The 19884-nt window shown below is 40.0% G+C and overlaps 1 protein-coding gene across 3 annotated transcripts in view; it reads left to right on the top strand.

Annotated features, from left to right (window-relative positions):
* The first annotated feature begins 7631 nt into the window (after positions 1–7631).
* The window catches only part of igf1rb (insulin-like growth factor 1b receptor), a 51931-nt gene continuing 39678 nt past the window's right edge, over positions 7632–19884 (top strand). Inside the window, exons 1-3 of one of the 3 annotated variants that reach the window (XM_051940110.1) lie at positions 7632–7699; positions 8451–8569; positions 15216–15782. In XM_051940110.1, coding sequence (XP_051796070.1) covers positions 8479–8569; positions 15216–15782 — 658 coding nt within the window. In that variant the 5' untranslated portion in view covers positions 7632–7699; positions 8451–8478. Of the gene's footprint in view, positions 8570–15215; positions 15783–19884 lie in introns of all 3 variants that reach the window. The other 2 variants (XM_051940099.1, XM_051940117.1) reach the window with 2 other exon arrangements.

The raw sequence follows: 19884 nt of genomic DNA, 5'->3' as shown, positions 1-19884 counted from the left end.
AAGCAAGTTTTAATTACCGAAGGGGAACAAGGGTCATAGGTAGAACCTCATCGACACTCTTTAAAGATTTTTTTGTGCAAATTATGGCATTAGATTTGTTTGATCTGACTTAAAGGAGAAATAAATGAATATTAGGATTTTCACCACAACACCAATCTAATTTTTGTAAAACATATTGTAAGGCATTTGTTTTCATTCCCTGTATGCACGCTCCAAGTGTCACTGTTACCAAACTCTAATATGCCTCTAATATGGCTCATGTCAGCTTGTTTTTGTTCAGTTAAAATGTTAAAATTGTTATTGTAATATAATTATTGTTCAAGAACAAACTACTGACCAATTGAAATTCATATTACTATTATATTATAAAATTCTTCTACACTCAAAGACCGCCTTAGTAGACAGGAGGGAACTGGAGCCAAGAACCGACAAGAATCAGAAGAAACAACACAGATAGGCAAAAAAAACAAGGCTCAGATTTTATCTGAATGGTATTTAGAGTCTCCAGTCTGTCTGTGGCATAAAATACTATCTGAGTTGTATTTTTCCACACGGATACGACTTTGTTGTTTGACAACGCTGCCAACAGTCATTCCTGAGAAGCAAAAACAGCAGCTTTTGTTTTGAATAAAGGTAGTAAATGTTGACATTCTGATAATAAAATCTGATGTAACATTGTAATAGAAAGCATTTTAAGATGCGCAAAGGATTTTTGGCAATACTGGCTTCTCCTACAAGGTAAAACAGAATGAAGTGGGGTAAACAATCATCAAGTTGAGATGTAATGTTTATAAAGAAAATTACACTGTCAGTCTTTTTCTGATGCAAGGTCCTCTCTCAGAATGTGGCAAGAGAACCAACACTTAACACCAGGAGAGAAGATTATTCTTTTCATCACATCGCACCCTTATTTTTTCTGGCCTAAAGCGAGACTATCTTTTGCCAGTTCACCAGTCTTCTTTAGCCTGAAGCACCAGTTGCTCATGAATCTAGCACGTTAACACAAATAGCACAATTGTTGTTCTATGAGCAGGACAGCATGCAGGCTCAGATCTGTTAAAGTCTTGCTCACATCACATCAGAGTTACCATAATTACCATTTCCCCACTTTTGAACAGTGCTCACATCAACGTCAAAGCCATAATTATGATGAGGAAGGTCAATGTTTTAGCTTCAGTATATCTAACTTGACACTAACAAATACAGAAATACTGGCAAAAGCAAGCAAACACGGATGTTCCACAGCAATCAAGGTTCCGGGCTAAAGGTAATTCCATTCAGAAATGTAATGCAATGTCATTTTTAAACAACCACTCTCTCTCTGCAGTAATACAATCACCACCATTATTACATTGTGCAAATTAGTCATGTGTGTTAGCTATTGATAAGGTTTTCAACCAAATATTTTTTGTTTGATAGTATAATGTTTCTTGAAGAATTTTAGTTTGAACAAATGTTTCGGTTTTTTGCTGTTTTGCAAGTGTATATTCATGACGACAGCTGGAGTCTCCAATAATTACTGAGATGCAGCAGCACAAGAAGACAATGGCATGAACCTTAATTTTTACTAAAACATTTCCAATCTTCTCAGAGTATCTGGAAAGTAGGTAAGTATGCACGTTCCTGAAACAGCTGAGGAACAAGGCAGGACATTAAGTTAGAACCTAAAATATTCTTTGGCAGTCTTAAATGAAAGGAAATAACATTCATCAATGGTTTCTAATGCTAGTGCTGTAATCCTGTGCAAAGCAGCAGCAACACAAAAACTGGTAAACTGGTAGTTACATGCATAATGCTTAGCTAACCAATGATTCCCTATTTGAATTTCAGAATTAGAACCAACACAAACAGTTATGAAGTGCTCATCGGGTTTTCAAATAACAGGGCCTGGATTCAAAGAAGTGAGAGATTCTAGTACAGCTTACCAGCAACTAGACATGTTGGATGGGTTTTATATTTCTGTGTTACATCAGATTTCGACTACGTTTACCCCTGAGACACTCTGCAGCTGCTTCCTCAGACACCACTTCCTCAAATGAAGGTGCCAAAGAGGCATCATTCTTTACTTACTGTAGCTGTTCACTGGATGGTAGAGCTGTTTCAAAACTGTTTGAGTGCAGAGGGGATGGTAGCAGGAGAGGAGAACGTATGTCAAAAGTCATAGTAGAGCATCTTCTAATTGGCAAATGAATCACTTTAAAACACTTTGGCTCAAAAGTTTTTTAAAGTGCAACAACATTAATACTCTAGTCAAATTATTACCAGGAACCAGCCCAATGCTCTGAACAAGACTGTTATTGTTCAAGAAAGAAAACTTGTCCAAGAATGCATATCTGGAAAGCATCTGTCTCTTCATACTTTGCAGGTAAGTGTAAATTAGATTCATCAGTTATATAAAAACAAACAGAACAATAGAAGATACAGTACACTGTGCTGGGGGCATTTTGCTGGATTGGTTCAGGTGCACTGGTATTCTAAAAAGGAAGAGCCACTGCAAATATAGACAAAATTGGTCTGTTGATCATCAAAACACTAAATGAGCAATAAGAATGGAACTCTACTGGATGGATAAACACCTGAGACTCAGAGAATAATTGCCAAGGAGCACTGACGCTGTTCTGGCAGCATGTGGTCACCCAACACCATACTAAGAATCTTTCGGGGTTTTTTTGTTTGTTTATCTGTTTTTTTTTATTTGTCATTCTCCTGCAGGATGATATGCTGCAGGAACTAGCTCACATGCATGCATAATGTTAGCTTTAACGGTATAATAGTGCGATCTGCTGTAGCGTCCTGGGCTTTATCAACAAGAAAAAACAGCAGCACAAGTGTCCAAACAGCATGAGGCCAATTCTGAGTTGTGGCAACATGCTGAAAATTTTGTAAAATACTTTATGATGTTCCGCCTCCAGAAAGTGAGGAGATGTATATTTGATTTTTGCAGTCAATTCTGATGCAGATTTTTTGGAAGAGCAATTTACAAAAATTGTGACTGATACAACGGGGTCATTTTTTTCTGCAATGTTTTTCATAAATAGCTAGCAACTTACTTTGAGGACACCACTTGACTCCTCACTAGTGTGTGCTCAGCTGTAAGGCTGCCTACTCTGCTACATGTGCTGCAGACAGTGCTGAGAAGATCGTAAGCAGTGGAGTCGGAGCATACTCCTCTGGACAAACTCTGTGATGATGAAACTGATGATGATGACCGTTTCTAAATTACCCTCATCATATTTTTGTACAGGCTGCACAGTGACTTGGTGGTTTCCACTGTTGCCTTGCAGCTAGAAGATCCCCAGTTTGCTTCCCGACCTGGGATCTTTCTGCATCCAGTTTGTGTGGGGTTTGTCCAGGTACTCCGACTTTCTCCCACAGTCCAAAAGCATACTCAGGTTTATTAGGGATTCTAAAATTGAATGTGAGTGTGCTTGTTTGTCTCTATGTGTAACCCTGTGATAGACTGGCGTCCTGTGCAGAGTGTCCCCTGACTTCAGCCTCCTGCGACCCTAATGAGGATTAAGAGGTGTATAGGTAATGGATGGATGGATATTTTTGTTCTATGTTTTGGAAAAGAAAAATTGCCCCATTGTTGCAACATATCTGCAGATAGTGATCTGTGATCGGCCACAACACTAGCAAAATATCAGTCAGGCTCTAGTTCAGATGCTCTTTATCCGAAATATTCACACCTGGGTAGCTACACAGATGCTAAGGGTTGAGTACCTTGAAGGAAGAGGTCAGATTTTATTCTTATCTCTTTGGACGTGTTGTGTATCAACAAATATGCTCAATAACTACAGACATTTAAGTTATTATTAGTTGCCTCTAAAGATGAACTTTCCATTTACTGTATTTTTATGGTTGTACATAATTTTGAGAATATATAGTCTTTGCTGTGGATGTGGCTCCTACAGTGTATAAGTGTGTGAGTGCTCGAGTATCGACAGTATTTATCTCCAGTAAAAATCCACTGATTAATTACAGCAAGTTATTGTGCAGACAAGGAAATAAATATGCACAGTATCAAACCGTACCTGTCAGATGGGTGTTCATCAGACACCATACGGGGGGTCTAAGATGTCTGACCAGCAGCTACACCACTACTTTCAAAGCAGGCCAGACAGCATTGTGGACCTCTGTGTGATCAGCCTCAGCACCATAAAAATGTCAGGGCACATTTCCTGCTCTGATTTCATATCCATTTATTCTCTGTTGTACGTTTTTCATCATTAGTGCTGCAAAGCCACCCGGGCTGTTGTCTGCATATCATCTATTATTTCCCCCCTAAATTCCCTTCCTCCTGCATGAGCACAGTGGAAAACAAACAGACGCTCATTAGCATGTGTGACCCGTTGGTGGTAAACAGGCTTATTTCCACATGAGTGCAGTGCGAGAATGGATTCCACCGGGACAGTCGAGGTAGGTGGGCCCGCCAGCTGCCTTCATGGGGACTTTAATAGGGACTTAACAAATGCAAGTGGACAGGCACAACATTCTCTGGCACGGGGGGTCATGTTGGTACAGTGAGCACTTGTTAGAGGGTGACTCACTGTATTTGGGCTCTTGGGTGGCCACTGATATTCACTTCATTTTTAATGTGCATTTTTTTCCTTCTCAGTGCTAATTGTTGGATTGTGACGGATGCCGATTGCTGTCTGCCAGAGCTGAGGTAATGTGTGACGTTCAAATAATGCCTCTGTGCTCTGCTCTCTGAAGTGATGAAAGCGGCCTATAATTACAGGGATAATCAAAACTGTCAGGGGCTCCTCTATGGACAGTTTTGTTTACTGTCTGCTTCTTTCACAGCATTACAAGCTGCCGGCCCTCCACTTCCTCAGCCTCGGCCTCGGACCTCAAAAGATCACCGCAGCTGTACCTGTCTGAGTCTCAAAGTAAAAGTCAGTTCAATGGGATAAGGTGTTTAAATCCCCACACACTGGGAGCACCGTTTGACCTGTTCAACCTCTCTATACTTTCAGGTCAGTAAGCTACAGTAAGACTATGTCTTTCTTCACAGTTTTTCCTTTGTTTTTTGGAGATCAATGTGTCAAGGAAAGCCAAGGTGAGTGACTGTAATCCCTGTTTAGCCCTGCAGGTTGGGCAAAGCATTGGCACTAGATGGATAAGACGGGTCTCCATCCACTGTGACCGGCAGATAACAACATGTGTCTTTTACAGGACTACATTTTTGTTTATTTATTTAACAGAGCAGAATCATTTTTACCCCTCACTGTCGCATTTTGCTGTTACTTACTTACAAATTCTGCAGTTGGTTCTTCTCCCCTCAAGATGGCAGCATTTTGGTGTCTTTTCAGAGGAAACCCAGAGCCCAGTGTTGTTGCAGGAGTTGCTACCAAGCTGCACAAGCCAAGACCACAGACTGTATGTACAATCTGTGGTCATATCAAAAACATGTGAAGTATTTGGGGCTGAGTTTTCACTGTTTTTTGTGGAAAAAAAATTCCTCCAAACAGTCCATATCTTTAAAGTGGTTTCATTTTAATGAACAAAAAATTTAAATCTTATAGGGTATAAGAACTATGTGATTTAATGCTTCTCATTGTTATGGTAAAACATGAATTTTATTGCAGTTCAAAACAAATAAATAGCGTGGTATCATATGATAATGTGCAACCAACTATGGCTTACATATTATTTTGAATGTAGGCAATGACAAGTGACATTTAAACATCGATGACTGATGGCCTGTCGACTGCATAAGATTTTATTGGGAACTGTATAAATGCAATTGTAGTCGCTCCCCAGTTCCCCTCATGTAGTTATATATCCATCCTTGTGCTGTGCAAACAACTGATACTTAATACTGCATATACAATCCTGTGGATACCTCAGTTTCAACGCAAATAGAAAAACAAATGTGTTACTTCAACATGGAGGTTAGCCTGGAGAAATTTTGTGACAAAACATAATTTTCTTTACAGTTTTCTTATTGGCATAAATAAAAGGGAGAAAAAAATTATATTTTCTAGCGTTTGAGCTGAAGAAGCATCGGTATATTTAATAATGCATTGCAACTAAAGATTACAGAATCAGCGAAATACTGTGTTAGGTATGTGTGTTCACTCTTGACTTGAGATGCAAATCTTCTCTCAGGTGTAAACAGAATATAAAGGTAGCTTGATACATTTTTAACAAGGACTTTACTTGTTTTTCTTCTGTCCTCAGAAAATGAGAGAGAATGTAGGGACAGATGTGCTGCTAATTTTATCAGCAAGCTTAGAAGTAGGGATAAATGACTTGGGTAAAATATTTATTTGTGATTTGCGATTAATTTAAAAAAAAAATCTTCAGCTGAATATTTACCATGTATTAAATTTAAAACATGACATGAAGTATTACCGCATGAGGCACCATTAAACTATTAACAGCTGAATATATCTTGCAATAGAAGGATGAAGACTTAAATATATAAGCTTTTCAAATATTAATTTATTATTTTTAAATGGCATGTGAAATAGAACAGATCGGACAAAAGCTGTGACTGTTGAGCTAAATTTTAAAAAAGGAATAATCTACAAAAAACTAAGAAAATGACCGAAGCTTCTTATAAAAGACATTCTTAAATTGAAACAGGTAGATCACTCATGACTGAGGAGCAGCATCCAAGTATAGCACATTCTGCAATCAAGTTAAATAAAGCAGTAATAATTAAATAATAAACACTCAGTCAGGCATGTTGCATAATTCAAATCTTAAATTGCAGCGTTTGTAATTTACAAATTGCATTGTTACTTGAGATTATTTTAGTTTGAAATCAATTACTACTTTAGCCCTGCTAAGAAGAATAATATTTGGCAGCTAGCTTCAGTTTCCATAACATTACTTATTGTAAAAAAGCTGTTTCTTCACAATTATTGCAGAAGTGACATGAACCATATTCAGCTCTTGCAGATTGGAGACTTTCGGACACAGACAATTCTCAGGCAATTCGTTTAAGACCACAGATAAAGTCCAGTTTTTATTTTCAAGCTTTTCAGGCTCCTCATGACGGGGTCTTAGCTGCCCTGTCCTCACTACTACTCGCCAGCTCCGGTGCAGACAGACACGATCTTTGTATAGTGGCCCTCTGCTGTGCGTTTTCGAGCAGCAAAACAACCCTGATCCTGGATCAGCATCCCGGGTTTCTTTCGCACCGCGTCGTAAAAGGAGCCGCTACGGCGGTGCCCAGAGAGGTGCAGGGAGGACAGAGGTCTCACTCTGTCTGTAATTTTCTTATCCGTTATGGTGAAGATTTAGACGTTTAAGAAGATGGGAGCAAACGAATAATTTCCAATTTTATGGGTACTTTTGTGTTTATGAACAACTGCCGAATGCACCTTGTGGTCCCTATTGGCGTCTGTTGTGGATGTAGGAGGGATGGTGGCGTAGTCAAATTACCTTGTGTAAATATTCATGCTAAAGTGATGATGTGCTGTCCTGGTGTAGGGTTAGTTTACTCAGTTTAAAGATGCTGATAATATGTAAAAGTAAAACTGAATTTCTTGGAGTGAGTACCATAGCAGTCACTATGGTAACTGCAGTTAAACTCTAACTGCAGTTAGAGCGACGCCCTCTTTCACAGACTGGGAGGTGGAGTATAAATCCGAGTGATTCATCTGTAGAAATAGAGACGATCTGTGCTCACGGCGCCGTGTTTACAGCGAACACGGCAGACTGCAGACTGACCGAAGGAGACTGTGTATGTACCTGTGCATTAATCTGTCTAACTGCGCTGCCCCTTCAGCTATCTATCGACGGAGGGCATTAGATAACCAAAGGACTTGACCTAACCTGGACCATAAAGGCCAATTATTGCATTTTCCGTGGGTATGAAGGTGAATTACAGCTACCACAACAACGCGGTGTGTGTGTGCATGATGAGCGGCTGAGGAGGAGGAGGAGAAGAAGGAGGCTGCGGTCTGAAACCAGATTTTATCCTGGATATTTCGAAACAAACGTCGTGTCGTTCGCATAACGGGGCAGTGTGTCGGTGTAATATGTTATCGTGGGCCCTACACCGTCTGTCACCATCCCCATTTTGAAGGAGGTTTGACCCGTTTTCTGCCTCCTGAGGATCCTCCAGCAGCGGGACGTTGAAGGTTTTTTCCTCCAGATATGGAGTGTGAAGATGTGGATTACAGAGGATTCCCCGCCGCTCGTTTAGCCGCAATGCTTTCGTTATATTCTTCAATGCGGTGTGGCGTTTGGCACTAATAAAGAGAACTATGAATACAAATTCTCTGGCCGGGGGAATAAATCGGTGATTTTGGAGCACGGTTGGACTCTCATTAGGAAACGTGAGAGAGCTATCCTGCTAGCCTGTTTGTAGTAGCTATTAGCTCCATTAGCCGGCTAACAGCTAAAAGGAGGCTGGCTGGAGTTAAAAGGCGTTTTAATAATTCTAACCAGGTTTTGCCCACGTTTCCTCACCCCAACATATTTATTTACAGGATTTGAGGGGGATTTACTTCTCCAGGAATGAGGTCTCGAATGGAAAGGAGCCGCTTGACCTTGTTTTGGGGTCTGATGCTGGGTCTGTCGTCCTGCCTCCGGCCCGCCACCGCAGAGAGTAAGTCATGCTACTCCGCATTACTACACTGTTTCCATGCTCCATTAGTGTGGGGAAATAAGCTTACCATGGTTTATTATATTTATATATTTATAGTACAAGTCAACGTGAGTGGTGTAACAGCATTTTCGCGACATTACACACATTATACTTGATGCTTTTGTGGCCAAAGTGTCAGAAAACAAACGTGTCGTTCAAATAGAGAAGGAAAAAGTCACATCAGTTATACAGTTATGAGATTATGAGGTTACCTGATTTGAAATTATATTAAACCTACAGTATGCAAATTGTGAATGACATAATAGAATAGTATATAATATGCTTTATTGTCATTATACAGTGTATAACGAGATTGGAGAGCTTCTCCCGCTCAGTGCAAACTAAATCTTAGAGATCGTTCAGTCTATTTACAAATATACAGTATATGTGTGTATGAAGAAAATATTTGTCCTTAGTGAGAAAAGTATTTTGATATGTTATTGTTCTGAGATAAAATTTTTATGAATGTTGAAGAAATTTTTTTAGACAGATATTAAGAAAAAATAGAAAAACATGAAAATAAACCCAAAGTGGAATTTAAAAGTGTATAATTAAACAAAGAGTGGTGAATATGAAGGATATAAAGAGTAAAACAAAGAGCAGTAAACCTAAAGTGCACAACAAGCAGGAATTGTAACTTGGCTTTGGTAAATGCCGTGATATAGTTTCTGGAAAATGGAGTTGTAATTTGCATTTTCAAACACACCACAAACGTGAGTCAGTTAAAGTGTGCTGTTAAAATACATTACCGTGACTCAGCCGATGGAGAAAGTCAGTCAAGCTATATATACAGAGCGCATTGTCAACTGTGAGTCATATTGTGGTGAATCAGAATCAACAAAATGTGGAAGGTATCTGTGATCCTGATAGAAAACCCCAAACACAAATAGGATTTGACAAATGTAAATGTAGTGGATTGAGTTTAGTTGGGCTTCTCTTCTTCCACAGCCAAAAATTGTGATATTTTTTTTTTTGTGTGTCAAACTGAGGAAAAAAATCCTGCAAAGTGTACATTCATGAGTCAGTATTTACCAAGACCCCTTAATAAATGCAGCTTTTTCTACACTATTGTGTACTGAAAAGTACAACACCAAATAAACCAGCGCACAGACACATTTGACCTTCTACATGGAATATCTCCAAGGTTTTCAATTGGACAAAATTGACCTAAAGTGAGCTAAATAAACACAACCCTGAGCATCATTTTTAATCTATCTTTTTAAGTGAAATATTTATTTACAACAGCTAGTCATTTTAAAACCAAGAAACTCTGTTTGTTCAGTGACGTCACTGTGCTTTTTTGCTTGCAGTCATTTATTCTCCTTTGCTAAACAAACTTGGAGATACCTTGACCTTGGAAATATTTTCATGAATACTAGAGTACTGCAGCTGTGATGATCAGGCACAACAGCATCCTCTCATCAGGGAAAGAATTAGAACCACGATGGCTTAAAGATTGCAGTCAGTGTTTCACCTCTGAAGTGAACTGTACTCCTCATTGAAATTATGACAGAACTTTGAGGAGCAGCAAGTAGCGCAACAGAGATTGCTTGGTGCATAGAGGAGAACTCTGTAGTGACTTGCCATGGCGGCGCATTGAACCTTACAGCTTTTGTCAGCTTGTAAACCTTCGAAATTGATGAATTTATAGATTTCGTATTTATTCAGAATTCTTTTTATGTGTTGCCATCTGAAATGTTTCCATGTTTCCACCTAAACTGTAAACTCTGCTTCCTGATTCATCCCATTCATCATGACGTGTTGGGGAGGGGTGGGTTAGGGGGTTGAACCAGGGTCTGGGTTTTAAAATAGAACAAGCCAAAGTACATTCACAAGCAAAACAGACTAAGTTCTGTTGATTGGGAAGAGTGAGGAGCTTGTGAACTGTGTGTTATGGGGTTTACTGTTAGCCCCAGTGGTCACAGGACAAACCTGGAAGCAGCAGAGAGGTTCTCCATCGAAATCCTACATTTATTCTCACTCCGGTGTGGAGCTGTGTAAAGCTTCCTTGTGTGGCTAAACTCTGAGCATTCCTGCTGGTTTACTGTATCAGCTGGCAGCTGGCAGGTTTGGGTTAACCAGGTTCAGCCGTGCTGCTGCTGCAGACACAGCTTTTCAGATCAACCAAACAAGTTTTCTTTGTCCAGAATGATGTTTTACTAAAGCTTCCCTGCACATTTCTTCTCACCTCGTCTCTCATGTGGAAAAGTATTTATGAATACGTTTGCCCCCTCGGGCAGTCTGTCACTAACAGGATGGAAATGAGGAGTAAACAGACTTGCTGCAGTCTAGTGGCAGTGGATGAAGCACCAGCTTAGAGGGCATATTGCTTCCTATTTCTTGTCTTATAGAGCTTCAAGTGGATTTCCTCTGATTGTCTGTGGACAGTCTGGCTGCTGCAGCCAGCTAGGAAAAGGTTATCAAAAGTAAATATGTGATCTGGAGGCTCATCAAAGCTGCAGAGATAGGCTTGTGTACTCAGCTGTTTAAAATGTGTCAGTGTGGAAGGAGAGGGAGGGGGAGTTATTAAGCTGCTTCACCTGCTATTGGTATTTTCACTTCGCCGCTGCACAAGATGTACATTTTGACCAGAAACTTTTGTTTAGTGTTTTCACGAGCGTGATCAGGAGCAGTTCCCATGAAAAATGGCCATGCAGGCGCTGCAGTGAGGCCACAAAGGGTGAAGCATCGAGGCCGCGGTGATGTAACATCACCAAGCAGTGTGTCTTTTTACAGGCCTGGGTGTTGGGAGTTTATTAACAGGTATGCAGCTCGCTGAGGGCTGCTGTCAGTGTGCGCTGACAAGTAGATTACAGAGAAGGGCATAACCACCATACCAGCACACTTCCTGCCTTAAATCAGACCAAAGGCTCTCAGGCTTGTCTAGAGACGACTTGAACTCTCAGCAGTTTTGTTTGAAAATGCTGCTGCTCATCACCCTCATTTTTTGATGTGAGAACCAAAATATCTTGGGTGCAACACCAAATGTAATAAAATGAAAATTAGATTTTATGTCCTTATGAGATTAACACTTTAGAAATCCTGCATCTTTTCATGTATTGTTGTCCAGTTCTGATTCATATTGGCTTAAAATAAGTCAGCTTATTTAATATTTTGGTGCAAGTGATTTATAGATTTTCAAATAAGTGAAGTTCCCAGATGTCAGCAGACACTTCCACTTCATATGTTGCTTCATGTTCTGTATCCAGGAGATTGTAGTTTGACTCGTTACCCTTGTGTTGGTGGAACATAGACAAAGGAAAGTTACTGTCCTTTTGTGAACTTTGCTGCCACAGCATAGCTTTGTGTTCCTGGTATCATGTAAGCAGATCTGGACACTGATACAAGTACGATATATTACCAAAAATGGTATGAAAAAACAAAACACACACACACAAAACATTCTTTGATTTCAGAATGGACAAGCACAAACAAAGTTTCTGAAAGTTAGCAGGAATTCTACAAGTACTATCAACAAGTGGCTTAGTCCTGTTGCAGAGATGCACCAGTTTCTTACTCACGTGTTTTTGTTTTATCACTTGCCTACAGTTTGTTTTACACTAGAGTCATGCAGTGATTTAAACCTCTTGGGAGCTGCTGTTTAGTAGATGATTCAAGAGCCAAAGAGTTACATGACTAAAAAAATTTTTCCAGATTTCTGTTACGTATCAGGGATGAATCAGTGGCAAGAAAAACACCATGGACAGATTTTAAATGCAACTATTTAACATTTAAATGTATGTTTGAAAATTCCGATCCAGAAGAAATTAATGGTTGTTAATTGTGGTTTCTGAACACCACAGATGTTATGAATATTTCAAGATTTTCACCACAGCTGCTCTGTCCTTAACTGATCTCATCACATTCTGTTTTGTGACATTTACTGCACTTATGTATTCACAATCAGCCCCAGTTTATAGAACACTGTTTGATCTGTCTGTCTACTTCTTGTGGTGACACATAAAACATACTTATTGAGTAAATGGAAAGGAAACAGTGCTTTGTGTACAGCTATAGATTTAGCTTTTAGGGAAATTCCTTGATTAAAAATAGATTTATTTACTGTGTTAAACCCACACCACCAGCTATTATCTTCAGTTATAAAATGTCTTTATCAACAAAACAACATTTTTCTTTGCTGGGAATGCATCGGCTTTCCCTGTCTGTGCCGCATTCATACAGTAAAACTTTATAGACCAGCATTAAAGTCGTCGTGTGACAACCTGTTAGCTGGTTGGTGTGAGTTTTCCATGACTCACTGCCCTCCAGCTTTTGAAGTCTAAATCCTCCTCACAGTGATGTGCGATAATGGCCTCCATGTTTCTGTGGGTGCTGCTGGGGCTTCAGCTAAGTATTGTTTAGAGCACATCACCCAGGTGGGAGTAAAAGTTGGAAAGGCAAACACTCCACCTATCATCACCGATCATCACCATCGTGCCATACCAAACTTTTCCTGATGAAGGGTCAGATTAGTCAGAGGCTATGCAGAATGCAGCTCAATGTCTTTTAAAAAAAAACAAAAAAAAAAACATCACTTTGTAGTTGTTGGGTTTACAATATTTCTTTGTCTAAATAAAACAGTGTCGTGACTCTGTCTCACTAAGTAACATACTTGTAAATAGGTTCAAAACAAGACAAATGTTAACAAATCCATTTTACAGTAAGCATGAAAGTGCATAAATACATGTTTTTGCAATTTGTTCACTTCAAAGGAAAGACGACTGCCCTTTGTTGTCTGTTCTTTGATCAGAGGCCCAGACATTTTACTTCTGCCCTAGGCAAATTCTTCACTACACTAGGTCATGGTATAGATAAAGACTAGTTCAGCTGGAGACTTCTGGTAGAGAGCACTACATTATTTTTACAACTAAAACTGATTTTATGCCTCAATGTACAGTTATCGCTTTATGCCAGTGATAACAGGGAGCAGAGGCATTATGTTCTTTGGTTGTCCATCTGCCCGTCCCATTCTTGTGAACATAATAAAGGTAAAACACTTTGAGGTACAAATTTAGTACAGCTGTTTACTCAGACTAGAGGATGAACTCATTTTTTTTGGTCAAAAATCACTGTGACCTCACAAAAGCTGCCTTTGGCCTTTCCTTGAACTTCACATACATGTAGAACCATTCACATTTGGTCACAAATTTACATTTGGTCAGCTACTGAATCGATGACACTAATCTTGGATGTCACCTTGAGGTTGTGCTGCTTTTATTTTTGTGATGATTAGTTGAAGATGTGTGTAAAGTAAAAACTTTTATCATTTATAGCTTTGATGAAGCAACATCCATATTTGAAGCGTTGTAACTGTTGTGACGACAACATTATATTCTATCAGAATACATGTGAACATACACAAGGAACACAGGTTTTTCCTCGCTCATGGACTTTCAGGGATAGTTATGCACAACAGTTAGCATAATCGGTCCATGTACAGTAAAGGCAGTCTGTGTTCCCCACTTGATAGATATCTGTATATTATAGTTATTTCTCACCTGTTGATATACAAATAAAGCTGTAATTGGAAAAGATCAAGGGATTGAAATTTTGTCAGTAATATGTTGACAATAGTTGGATGGGTTGTCGTGAAATGTAGCTCACAGATTAATGGGTTCGTTGTAGTAGTTGGGGATGTTTGAACTTTAAATTTAACCCCACCGACATGTCAAAGTTTTAATTTGTTCAATAGTCAACTTTATGATTATATACTTACAAACCCAATGACAATTTCAGTTGTTCATTGGGCTAAGTGTTTACCATGTTCAAGATTTAATTCTTGTGGCGCTTTGTATGCTGACATCTGCTAATACCACTAAGCCCAAAGTGATATTGGTGTTTCGCTGAGAGCGTGGTGACACCACCTGTGGCTGTAGGCTCATTTTGCAAACATGATGTTGTCATAGCACTTATAAAACTACTTCACCAGTAATTTAGTGTTTGTTTGACAAGATCTTTTATCACATACTGTATTTGACCAACTGATAGTGTGTATGTGTTTTGTGGATGATGTCTTTGATAGTAGAATAGATTCTGTGTCTTTGATGTTGTGTTATGAAAACTTGATAAAAGCAAACAGTTAAAAAATACTAAGGTAAGAAGGCAGAACAATGGCAACTTTATTGCACTGTTAACCTAAGACTTATTGTCAAGTATTGACTTTGTCACACTATCCTAACATCCCACTGAAAATAAATACTGCAAGGCAAACCCATTCTGTCAACAAAAGTGCAGCTCAAGTGCACTGTCAATATTTGAAAAAATGTATTGGATAAACATGCCTTCATAAGTATTATGGGAATGGAGTACATTGTTTTGTGTATTGCAACATTTAACAGAAAAGAGTAGGTCAATAAAATATGCAATATCCACATCATTTGTAAGGATTGTTTTCCTCCTTAGCTTCTAAAGAATATTCAGGACTGTTTGATTTAGTCAAGAACTAATATTGTCATGATGAAATAATCAATAATCCTAATCATATAGAAAGATACTGCAAAGGAATTCCTATGAATAAAGTGCCTGAAGTGTATTACTGAATATTTATGTAACTGTTGAATTTAACGGATAACGAACGCTAATTTTCTTTTTGTTGTCCTCCCTACAGTTTGTGGTCCCAGCATAGACATTGGCAACGACATCAGTGAATTCAGGCGTCTGGAGAACTGCACAGTGGTGGAGGGCTACTTACAGATCCTCCTAATCGGTGACAAAAACAACAACAACATCAACCAGGAAGTCTTCCGCTCCCTCAGCTTCCCCAAGTTGACAATGATCACTGACTACCTGCTGCTATTCCGGGTGTCCGGCCTGGACAGTCTGAGCACGCTCTTTCCCAACCTCACAGTCATCCGCGGTCGTAACCTCTTCTACAACTACGCCCTGGTGATCTTTGAGATGACCAGCCTGAAGGACATCGGTCTGTACAACCTGAGGAACATCACCCGTGGTGCCATTCGTATTGAGAAGAACCCGGAGCTCTGCTACCTAGACTCCATAGATTGGTCCCTTATCATGGACGCAGAGTTCAACAATTACATCGCTGGGAACAAGCAGTCTAAGGAGTGCAGTGATGTGTGTCCAGGCATCATGGAGAACAACCCTCGGTGCAGAAAGACCATGTTCAACAACAACTACAACTACCGCTGCTGGAATTCCAATTATTGCCAGAAAGGTAAGCAGAACGTCACACATGATGGCTTATCAGGGATTTGAACTGAAAAGAGATCAGGCTTTAGATGTAAATATGGAAGTGTAATGCATAAATGTGCAGTTGTTGCGATCCGGGTGCGATCTGATGATCTTTTTGACTCCACCGTCTTGGACTGCAGCTGGTGACAGCAGTTGACTGTCTCATCACAGGTAGACTTTATGGCTGCTCTGTAGCCTGGGTGAGCTTGACGTAGCCGCACATGAACTAGTTCTCCACCTGCTGTAGATGCGGATTGGAGTGGCCCTCCGCCTGAGTAGGTCTCTTAGAGAGCAGAAGAAAAAACTGCTGTATCCAGCTGCGGTCCAAGACAACGAGGAAAACACTCATTGGAAAAGCAGCTGAATGACATGGAGAACCACAACAACAGCGACCTGGCCAGCCAGCAAGTAGAGAAATGCCTGATGCAATGAGCCATGGGTAACTGGCTGGCAGTGATTAAATAATGAATGGTTATAATATCGATGTCCTCGAGGTATCACTTTGTAAACGAAAAGACAGACGGTGGACAAGGAATAGTGAGGAGCAGATCGGCATCATGAAAGAAGCATCAAAGTGGCTGAGATACAAACCTTCACTTTCAGGTCAGACCTTTCAAGGATAGAATCAGAGCTAAAACAGGATGCAGAGTTGAAAGGACACTCTTTGCATCCAGGCAACCATCTGCACAGCTTATCATATGAATACATGAGTTCACGATTGGGGAGGATTGTCGTGATTCCGCCCCAAAATGTAGTCATATGATGTTTTGGCAAGATCGCCCACCCATACCTGCTGTCGCTTCAACTGCTTTAACTGTTGTGTTTTGACTGTGAGGAAGGAGGAAAACCTTGGGGATGTTGTTTTGCATGACTGACTGACTGCACGTCTGTGCTTTGATACATCTCAGGTGTTTATCCAAATTAAGGAAACACGAAGAAAGAGCTAATCGAGGTATCAGTTGAGACTGCAATTTTGTCTCAGCCGGTGTCTTTGTTGTGTAAAGGTTTTCTGAATATGAGCAGCTACCACCTGTCAAATGTCAACATCTGTTTACTTGCACACATTTTAAAGTTGTTTGTATATATGTGTATATATATAGTAATGCAGTTTTCCCTCAGAAGAGGCAGTAGCTCACATATCCAGGTGTTTTGTTGCAGTTTAGTTCAATTGTTCTAGCCTACCTAAACAAACCGAGTTAAAGGAGTAAATGCTCCAGAGTTGAATTAAACCGCTACGAGTACGATGAATGTGAATGCAGCCTTTAATTTTGTGTTTACGACTGCAGTGTTTTAGATGGCTTGTTTTGCTGTTGCTTTTCAGACTGTGTGTGTGTGTGTGTGTGTGTGTGTGTGTGTGTGTGTGTGTGTGTGTGTGTGTGTGTGTGTGTGTGTGTGTCTGTGTGTGTGTGTGTCTGTGTGTCTGTGTGTCTGTGTGTCTGTGTGTCTGTGTGTCTGTGTGTCTGTGTGTCTGTGTGTCTGTGTCTGTGTGTGTGTGTGTGTGTGTGTGTGTCTGTGTGTGTGTGTCTGTGTGTCTGTGTGTGTCTGAATTGTTTCCCTGGTGACTGGCGCCTTGCTGCAGACTCAGCATGTTGATGTTTTCAGTCTTGTGACATGGAACTGTCGCAGGACTGGCCTGGACTGCATGCATGTCAGTACACACATGCGGTCATTATCATCAAACACGCTTGCAGCACAGACAGAGATGCAGGCACGCAAACAGGCAAATTACAGAGATGCAAATATGTCTGACAGACACGCATGCGCCTGGCCTGCTTCGTCGGTTGTTGGAGTGACAGAGTGTGGGCATGCTGGGAAAGAAATCAGGAGGTGGAATATGTTAGAGGAGGACGTGTTGGATGAATAGATGGATGGATAGATGGAGGGGGTGTCAGGTGGAGGAGAAGAACTCGCACTGTTTATTATTTTGCTTGTGTGGAGGAAATGAACAGTCCACAATCAAAGCTAGAGACTTCTCTGTCTGCATTGGGGGTCGACTGATTATCAGTTTGGCCGATTATCAGATCAAATATTGAGCACTTTTGTGATTATCAATAATGTTAGTGTTTTTCTTACCAATTTCTAATAAGATGAGTAATAGTCTATCAACTCTAAACGATAAATGTTGAAAATTTCTCATTTCATTAAATATATGTAAAATTAAAACAAAGGCATCTTAAGTTTTGTGTCAGAGTTAGTGATTGCCAATGTAAATTAGTCACATGTATTAGTTTTAGGTCTCCTTGACTACTAATTATCTGTATCTTTATCAGTATCAGCACAGCAGTGAAAAAACATTATCAGTTGACCGCGTTGTTTGCTTTGGTCAAGACCAAAGGATACAGTATCCATGGTTTCTGCAGGGCATTAAAAAGCATCAATAGTCATTAAGTTGATTTTGTGAAAATTAGGGCCTTAAATGTCATTAAAAATCATTACATTTGATTGTCAATGTCATTAAATCTTTCTGCAGTTTCAAGAAAAATATTTGACAATAATAATATATAATAATTATAGACTACAGTTTGTCAGATATGTGCATCTGCGTAAACATGCCGACGCATTGTGATAATTTTTCCAGCCGGTTGGGCACAATTGTCAAAAACTACATGTTTTTAAAGTGGCTGGACCAGGTGGAGGAGAGCTAGGAAATGGGGGAATGTAAATTCCAGCAAAAATGGCTAGAAATCGTAGATTTCAGAGAAAAACTACAGCCCATGGGTGGTCAGGGGTAGTTTCTGGATTCAGAAAAAGTGAAATGTAGATACAGTTTTCATATAAAAATCATCTTTTACAAAAAAAGCAAACCCATGCAATTTGTTGAGTTCGCGGTCGTGGCATTAAAATTTTTACAGTATAGCATTAAAATGGCATTAAAAAGCATTAAATTTGACTGGTACCCTGGTATCGATGCAGACCCTCTACACAGTCATTTATGGATGATGACTTGGTGAACCCATCACATGCTGTTCTGTCTAGTTTTGTCTTCACACGCAGGAAGGACACTTTTTTTTTGTCTGTGTTGCACGGAGATTCAGCAGTAACGAGGTCAAGTGTTCTATTGTACAGAAACAAAATTTCTCCAGACAAAAGGCCAAATTTTTATCTCCACTGTGTCGAGACTACAGTAGGTTGTTTTTCATGAACCAGGTGAAGGATTTGACATAGACCAGCCATATTATATTTTGAAATATCCAACAACTCATTCTAAATGCTTCTTTGACCACTACTCCTTTGATAGCTGCTTGCACTGGTGCCTCAACTGTTAAGCCATCTCTTGCTGCTACTACAACTACTATTTCTCCCACAAAGACTACAACTGCTGCAGCTAAAACCACTGTTAACACTACAGCAAGCACCAGTGCTGGGGCCACATTCCTCTTGTTTGCAGCAGTATGATGTCAGAGCTGAACTCATAAGTACACACACAGACCTCTGCTCTGTTATGCTCTTGACTAACTGGTGCCAGCACAGTTAAAGTGGTGTCTGGGTGAAAAGTCTGTTCTTTTTTTTGTGTTTTTTTTGTTTAAGTAACCGCTATCCCCAGACATGAAGGTCCAGATAATTTCACCAGTGCCTCTGGGTTGCAGTTTGTCCACGGCAGTATTTGAGAACCTGATAAACTGGACAGATGAGACACTTTTAGGCATGACTTGTGTGTTTATGTTATTGTGGCTCTTCCTATCTGAGAGGTTGGCATGTTTTGTTAAGTCATTTTAAGCAGACTAAATATAGAAGAGGTGAAGAAATGCCCCGTGAAGATGCATAAGCAGTCTACCAGGCTCCACAGGGAGTGTGTCAGCCCGGGCAAGTGGGCCATCAGTTGCTGCCGCTGCTGCCTTAAAACAGAATTGATCTCAGACAACATGAGCACTGCTGCTCTCACTGCAGAGACTGCATTGTTGTGCTATTTATTAGGCAGTTTATTGGAGAAGTCTGGTGGTAGTAAAGCCAGGCTTCATTAAAGCGAGGAAGGCCGATAGCTAGAGTAGTTGAGCTGGCTGACCAAACAGTGCTCATTCTCTCAAGCTGTTGTGTGGCAGCTGCAGTAACTCCAGACCAGAGGCCGTCAACATGTGTGCCATACA

The sequence above is a fragment of the Acanthochromis polyacanthus genome, chromosome 2 (assembly GCF_021347895.1).
Source record: "Acanthochromis polyacanthus isolate Apoly-LR-REF ecotype Palm Island chromosome 2, KAUST_Apoly_ChrSc, whole genome shotgun sequence".
Lineage (NCBI taxonomy): Eukaryota > Metazoa > Chordata > Actinopteri > Pomacentridae > Acanthochromis > Acanthochromis polyacanthus.
The sequence above is the reverse complement of the archived record's forward strand: the minus strand, read 5'-3'. Positions and strand labels throughout refer to the sequence as shown.